This window comes from Simochromis diagramma, unplaced genomic scaffold, assembly GCF_900408965.1.
Source record: "Simochromis diagramma unplaced genomic scaffold, fSimDia1.1 OVJJ01000293.1, whole genome shotgun sequence".
Taxonomy (NCBI): domain Eukaryota; kingdom Metazoa; phylum Chordata; class Actinopteri; order Cichliformes; family Cichlidae; genus Simochromis; species Simochromis diagramma.
In genome coordinates, this window is record NW_024386801.1 from 18,846,630 (window position 1) to 18,854,961 (window position 8,332).

Sequence of the window (8,332 nt, forward strand, 5' to 3'; positions counted from 1 at the left end):
TGTTCTCCTTGTTACCATCTGGCAGACGTTACAGGAGCCTGTCTGCTCGGACTACAAGACTTAAAAACAGTTTTTACCACCAAGCCATACGACACCTCAACCACAACACTTAAACACACACAACACAGCACTCAGAAGCTGCCCTACAGCTTCACAAGTACTCTGTTTAATCTGCACTGGTCACTTCACTTTATTGTTATTGATATTTATATTTAAAAGTGCAATACTGTAATTTTCTGCTGCTCATTCCTGTGCAACATCCCATCTGCCCTCCTGTCATATTTCTTTTCAAGATTTTCTTATTTAATCACTAGTGTACATATATTTATATTTATAGATACATATATATTTAGTCATCTTTTCTCTTTTACCATGTCTCTCTAATATTTTGATCCTTACTATTTTTCTACTTTTTATTATTTTATTTTATTATATTTTCTCCTACTGTATCATGCTGCTGAGTGACTGCTGCTCGTCAAACACATTTCATTGCAATGTTGACCCTGTGCTAACTTGCATATGACAAATAAAACTGAAAACTGAAAAACACAAAGCAAAACACAATTTTAAGGCAACTTGTATTTTTATCTGCAGGTATAAAACCTTGTTTATGATGAATGATATCGGTAACAATGTGAGCCTGGCAGAAACTGGACTGTGTAAGGACAAGAAAACTCACCGTCCATACGTTTCTTACGGAAACATTTCTTTTCCATTGTTAGGAATACTTGAACACTCAAAAAAGAAAAAAATGAATGTTACGCGTCTACATTTGATTGGCTTATCCTGTACGTGATCCAATCAAAGCTCCGTGCGTCTCTGCGCAGAGTTGAAACCCCGCCCCATTGTGGTCGAGCCGGCCTGTAGCCTTTGGAGAGGGCGCCTCCACAGTCTCCACCCCCGGATACCCACTCACTCCTTCCCCCCGGCCCTTTATAAACGTAGCAGCGCTAACAGGCCGTTCCCGGGCTGTTAATTTTTTTTTCTCGTTGATGGTTAGATTCTGTGAGAGAAAGATGAAGTTCCTCATAGCTGTTACAGTTATTGTGGGATCCCTGATTTTTCTCGCTTTCCCGAATGGCTCGGCTGCTGACGAGAAGAAGAAAGGCCCCAAAGTAACAGCGAAGGTGGGTGTTAGCCTGTTAGCAGAAATCTTTGCTCTTATTTGTCGCTGTGCACTGGTGCTAACGGGAAGCTGCAGCTTGTAAAGCCACGTCACAACCAAGCTGGCCTGCAGGACGCCGTCTGCTTGACTAAGCTAGCAGACGTTTAAGCTTTTCCGATATCAGCCGTGATTGCATTTATAGAGCACTCCGTGAGATCAGGACTAAACTGACGCTGATGGACTAATATCCCAGAGCTAGCTGTCCATGGAGATCATGGAGCTAGCTCGCCAAGAATGTTAGGCCTTTATCTTAACTGTATGCAATCCCAAACACATTGTTCATAAATGGCCCCAACTTCCTTTAGCTTTTCCTTATCTGTTCATTTATTTATCTAATATAAAGAGATAAAACTGCAGCTGTTTGGGGTTCGGGTGTTTTTGTCTGGCATATTGTGTCTGGTTTGTCCACGTCTACAGATTGAAGGAGGCTCTAAACTGGCCGTTAACTGAGCCATCATGTTGGAACAGACTCACTATAAAACCCGAAGTAACATCAAGTAGTTGCTTTCATTATTAGATAAATGTATAATATGTGGTGTCATAGGTCAGAGTTGAATTTAAGCAAAAAATTTTCTCCCGTGGTTTTATCATGCAATCAAAGGATGTCGTAGGTGAATAAATAAACTGCTGTACATGTTAGTTAGACTTCTTGCAATAATGAAGCCAGCTGAAACGATATTTCGGTGTTATATTTTATACTATAATACAAAAAAGAGGGGGAAACCCTTTTAGTCTTTACACGACTTCACACATTAACCATCGGGACTTTTCTGTTGCAGGTCTTATAAGATTGATATTCAACCAAAAAAACAACAACAAAAACAAACACCAGGGACATTTTGAAAATTAAAATTGTCCTTCAGTAGCGAGATTTTCCCAGACTCAAAATCTGCATTTTGCTATTTTTGGCCATTAGATGAAGAAAAATGTACTAAATGTGTTCTTCAGACCTATCACCAAATAACAGCAAGTGCCTTGACAACCTCAAAGGGAAGAAAGGCACAAAAAAAAATTCAGAATCTAATGATTGCTCTTGCTTTGCTTACATGAGCAGTCTTTAAAAGTCTTATAATTTCACATGGAAGTGTCTGCAGGCAAACTATCCGGGGAGGTTAGGTTGCAGCTGTCAGTTCATTAAATTACATGGAGTTTAATCTTAGTGTTGTGAAGAACATAAACTACCTATTTAAGTGTTCTGACCCACCAGTTTTTACTTTTGTTAAATATCAGTGACTTGGATCAAGCTGTGGAGGGGGCTTTGAGCTCTGATCCTGGGTTGGTAACCTGGTTCTTGGGACACGGATCAGGACATCACCTCTTCCAGGAAGGAGGCAGAGCTAGTTCAAGAGATTGAGAACTAAAATTAGATGTAGCTGGACTCACCTCCACACACAGCTTGAGTTCTGGATCCAGTCTTCTGGTGAATAGTGGAACTGGGGGGCAGGGAACGTAGGTTCAGAGTTGAGCTGCTGCATTTGCCTAAAATGATGCAAATGTTAAAGCATTTGGACGCCTCCTTCTCTGGCCGGACGGAGGACATGCTGTCTGTCTGTGTCCCTGCTGAAGACCATGGCAGTGGTAGCTTGTGACAGTGAGCGCTGGGTTACTCTGCTTGGAGTACTACTGTCATGCCTGCAGAAGAATGTGGATGGATGGAAATCCATTAAAAAAAAATTTTTTTGGAAAAAACAAACAAAAACATGTGTAAAATGATTTTATTAACTGCCTTTTTAAATGTATTTTTAATAGGTTTTCTTCGACATTAGAATTGGTGATGAAGACGTTGGAAGGGTTGTCATCGGACTGTTTGGGAAAACCGTTCCCAAAACAGTTGACAACTTTGCTGCCCTGGCAACAGGAGAGGTGAGAAGCCATTTCTTCCTTTTGTCACCATTGACCATTTTATTCGTGAATAAACTGAAGGGGGTGATTTGGTCAAAATGGGCAGAAACTAAAATCAGTATTTCTCTGCTCATTCATTTCAGATGTTTCAAGTGGTGCTCATGATAATTTTTTGTAATTTGCAATTGAACAGAAAGGATTTGGTTATAAGGGCAGCAAATTCCACAGAGTCATCAAGCAGTTCATGATCCAGGGTGGAGATTTCACCAGAGGAGACGGCACTGGAGGTGAGACGTCAGGACTTGACAGATTTTTTTTTTTTTTTTTTTTCTAGCAGGAATTAATTTGCATTTTCACTGTCCTGGGTTTACAATGTACCAGGGCTGGGGTTAGGCACGTAATCACAATCTGCCGACATAGTTAAGTCTCTCTGTCCATAGTGTGGTTAGCACATTGGTTTGGCAAGCAAAAGGTTACTCATTCAATTCTAGCCAAATCCAAAGACAGTCAGCTTCAACCCATCTATTATGTGCTAAGAGCCTGTTCAGCTCACAAACACTCCTTTACCATTTTTGTGGCTTTACTGGTCGAGTTCATTCCGAGAGCGACTGCATTCAGCGTTCCTGAATAATTAAAGTGAAGATAAGCGTTTGCAGCAATCAGGCCATTCAAATGAGTTGCAAAGGTCAGTGCAGGGAGGGAGTGGAAATGGCTAATATATAAACCTTTTTCTCTTTGAAGGCAAGAGCATCTATGGAGACCGTTTCCCTGACGAGAACTTCAAGCTGAAGCACTACGGGCCCGGCTGGCTCAGCATGGCCAACGCTGGCAAGGACACCAATGGCTCCCAGTTCTTCATCACCACAGTTCAGACTCCATGGCTGGATGGGAAGCACGTGGTGTTCGGAAAAGTCCTGGAGGGCATGGTGAGTGTGACACTGAGTCATGTAAATGGCTGAAGGGGTTCAAGGGGAAGGTTATCACCTGAAATATGAATTCTAGGAGCTGATCTGAGCTACTAAAACAGACAGTTGATCAGTTTATTGTTCAATTTCTTACTCGGGTTTAGCAATTGGGGAAAATAAAATAATTGCAATAAAATTATTTCCCTTCTTATAAATCAGGCACACACATGCGCTGTCAAGTTTAAGCCGAGACAACTAAAACAGCCCCAGTCAGTAAAATCTGCCTAAAACTGTAAAGAGTTTTCGTAGGTGAGCCCGTGCAAACATAAATAACAGTTGCATGCTGCTGCTGCTGCTGCCTTTGTTCCCAGATCTTTGACCCAGTTTAGGCATGTGTGACGCCAAGGAGTCACTGCTGATGTACGCAAGTCCAGACATGCCTGGAATTCTCGGCAGGCTGGCGCGAGCTTTTCTGTGTCCTTTTGAGTCGATGCTTTCATACAAAGTCGGTTTGAGTTTCTAAACTTGTTGCTTTTCCCGTAGTTTGGTTTCTTTTCACAAACTTTAAGAAAACCAGAATGGGGCACCTACAGACTACATGAGATCATTGAGCCAGCTTACTGACCCGATGGGGGAACTGTAGCTCAGGAGATTGTGGGTTGTATACTAATCAGGAGGTTGGCGGTTTGATCCCTCATTGGCTTCTCTAGTCTGCATGTCAGAGTATCCTTGGGCAAGATACCTGAACTCTGAGTTTCTTCTGAGGCATCATCAGTGTGTGTGAGTGTGGCTTTTTGGATTAAAAGGGTTTAGGCTTTTAAAACAAACAAAAAAAGCACTAAATGTTTGTGTGAATGAGGCTTGCAGTAAGAAAGTGCTTTGAGTGCTCAAAGAGTAGAAAACTGCTAGTAGCTGTCCACGTGTCTGGGTGTGAGATCAAAAGTAAATGCAAGGTAGAAAGTGGTACTACTGTGTGCTCTGCACTTCAAAGCAGCACAACATAATTTATAATTTATCATACAGTGTGTTTTTTTTTTTTTTTCTAAACTTCTAGATATGTCAGGTTTTGAAAATGCATGGGAAAATAAAAAAATGTAAGGGGAATCATCCAGGAGAGCATGATGAGTTAGGAGGAAGTAGTGTGTGACTCCAAAGTCGCCAAAAGTATGTGGCGATTAGCTGGAAATTAAGCGTATGCAACACCCGAAGACCCCTGCACTGTTACAGTAGTGGGCTTCAGCAGTGGTTTCTTTCTAACCAGTATTTATTCAGGTTTTAAAACTACCAGTTTAACCAAGTGGAATGCAACTAAGGACATTACTCCAGTACTGTACTTTATTCTTTAAACTGTAAATAAAGTGCACTATGCATTGTAGGCCATAAATTGCATGTAGCAATATATAAAGTTATGCAAATGTTTTTATTAAGCTTCAATAAAAACTCAAGTTTCAAAAAAAATTGTATTTTGTACATAAGATTAAACTGTACATAAGATTGCTCAACTTTGACCAAAAGAAGAGTAAATTTCTTTCAAATTAACCCTGTATTGATTTTATTTACTTATTGTCTTGTTGAGGGGGAAAATGTAACTGTACGTTCATCATTCTTCTAGGACGTGGTGAAGAAGATCGAGGAAACGAAGACCGACGGGCGTGACAAACCTCTGAAAGATGTCATCATTCACGACTGTGGAAAAATTGAAGTGGAGAAGCCATTCGCAGTCGCCAAGGAGTAGAGCGCTGCTGTAAGGTTAACTAGGAGAGCCGGACTGGGGAAGGAGGGGGCAAGTGGGTGGGTTTAGGGAGAAATCGTGCAGGCCACCTCGTTTTAACACTCGGCTCTGTGGTCCAGGGGGAGGGGTTTGGGGTAATTCAGTGGCTGCTGTCTTAATGCACCAGAAAAGGATCAACTTCAAGCAACCGTGACAACATACTGGGTCCATTTAACAACGAGCATTCCAAGGTGCACTTTTTTGTAAGAAAAAGGAAATGAAATCTGAAATAAAGGTTTCAGTTTTTGTTAAACTGATGTGTACATTTCATTGCGGTCTCCTTGAAGCTCATGTATTTAATGCATTTACATAAAAGATCGATTTGGTTTTAACACAAGATTTTTATGAAGTCACGCAGTTCTTCTTGTGAGCACTAGGTGGAGCGACTTGCCTGCTGTTATCGCCGGGAACTGAAACCAGAGTGTGAAGCTCAGTGCGGCACCACAGAGAGCAGAATAAAGTATATTTTTCAACAATTTCTCCAAGTATGGGTTTTTACAGAAATAGGTTTAGCTGATAACCAGGAAGCCCCACTGAGGTCAATTCTTCACAAAGGAAACTATAACCGAAGTGTCAGCCATACAAACTCAAAGGCCACCACATAAAATGGGAAAACATGATCTACAGATGCCCTCAACAAAAGAGAGCCCAGTGACCTTGAGGAAAATGAGCCCTTCACTGTGAAATTTCTCAAGAGTCTGTTAAATTCTGCAACGTACAGTTTCATTGCAGGTGGATATTTGTTTTGTAATCAGTGGCAGAAAGTAAGCTTTCAAAAGTCAAAGGTGCTTCTGCTAATTTCTGTGAAGCAGAGGGGGGGGTTAATGCGGCTCCATCACCATAGCAATCCACGTTGTGAAATCCTGACATGTCAAGGCTGCTGGTGGCCTAAAATGAAGAGCATATTACAATATACAGTCAAAATGGTACAAGGAGGTGTTCAAAGAAAAACTTTGAAAGATCTCTAGAAAACCTGGAGGACTGTTGGTCAAGAGAACCTTTAAAAGGTTAGAGAATCTGGTCCATTGGATGCAAAATAAAGTAATGAGGGGTGGCTCAAGACTTTTGCACAACACTGTTTTTATGTCAGAATATTTCTCTGCTTATGCAGTCAGTGCAAGCAGTTGTCAGACAAACTGCCACAGAGCAGTGACTACGGAGCCTAAAAAGGGAAAAAATAGAGAATTAACTAACACACATTCATTGTCATGTGTGTCAGACATACAAAGACGCGATTGTGCTCCTCACCTCTAAACACAATTAAAGGACACTTCTAGTTAAAGGAATTTAAAGTTGTCAGCAGCTGGTGGCATTTGTGTGCTACACTTGGCTTTAATCAAAATTGTAATTGTAGTTAATTATTGAGACATTTAATTAATAATTTAATATATTTAATTAGTTGGCTCCTCATCCTCTAGTAAAAAACAGGAATGAGCATAAGAAATCCACCAGCAAGGTTTTAAAAATGTAAGATGACTAAATTTTGCTTAAATAAGTTTTATGACTAATAAATGTTTGATTAGCTGTGTTGAAACATCGTTTGCACGAAGATTTTGCATCATGGGATAGTTTCCAAAAAATAAAATGAAGTACCTCTCACTACCTTCATGGGGTATCATCATCTACCTGAGTTCTGGATTCCAGTGACACTGGCTACTCATAGATCTGGAGTTATATCCAGTAACCAGAGAGAATCAAAGCAGGCTGCTGCACTCTGTAGACAGAGTAGGGATGTGTTTTAATATCACGCTGCTCCTGTGGCAAAGCCAACGCTCTAAACACGTTTGTAGACAGGTGTGGTCTGTTGAGTTAAAATTAACAGGAACTGTTCACCTTTTTTGCATTTAGATTAAAGATTTGCTTTGAATCATCATAAATGTACCCCGAATACGAAGCACATAAATAGCTCATTAATATACACGAGCAGCATATGAAATGTCCTTGAACGATGCAACACTGTGTTGCTTTAGGTTGCAATTTTGAGTAGAAAGGAAACAAGGGAAGTAATATTAGGCTTCACAGCTTTCCTGTTGATAACAGGAGAGGAAAGGAGTGGGAAAATGCTTGTGAACAAAAAACAGCTTCTGCTCCAAGAGCCATGCCCAGCACATCTTTCTTTCGATGTACAGTATTTGATGGTGTGCTTACAGTTTTCTTCCACGAGGAGTGTAAACACCCTGAAACATAGAGTAAAAATCTCTTTATGAAAAAGGGAAAGAAAGAAAGGAGGGGATCCTAGAAACAATGTGTCTAACCAAATACTTGCTCTGAATCTCATTACTTTGGCTTCCTGTGAGGAATCTTGGAGTCAATTTTGACCTTGAATGCACATGTTCAACAAATATGCAGGATATCTTTCTTGCTTTCTTGTGTTGCACAATATGTCTAAAATGAGAAAAATCCTGTCAAGTGTGAGAAGTGTGTGAAACTCACTCACTCATGTTATTATCAGGTTGTCCTAAAAACTCTGAAAAGCCTTCAGTTGATCTAAAATGCTGCAGCAAGAATAGTGACTAGGCTACAATGAGAGAGCATATTTCTCCCATACTGCTTCTCCTCATTTGCTTCCTGTTAAAACCGGAAATTTAAAATCATTCTCCTCACAAACAAGGTTTGAATAATCAGGCCCTATTTTATTTTAAGGACATT

General features: G+C 40.5%; 1 protein-coding gene across 1 annotated transcript; it reads left to right on the forward strand.

Annotated features, from left to right (window-relative positions):
- Positions 1-906: 906 nt before the first annotated feature.
- On the forward strand, positions 907-5,936 carry ppib (peptidylprolyl isomerase B (cyclophilin B)). Its single transcript, XM_040026336.1, has 5 exons — positions 907-1,127; positions 2,915-3,028; positions 3,201-3,294; positions 3,749-3,933; positions 5,525-5,936. Exons 1-5 carry the CDS (start codon positions 993-995, stop codon positions 5,645-5,647), a joined length of 651 nt encoding a protein of 216 aa, XP_039882270.1. The 5' UTR covers positions 907-992; the 3' UTR covers positions 5,648-5,936.
- Positions 5,937-8,332: the final 2,396 nt, after the last annotated feature.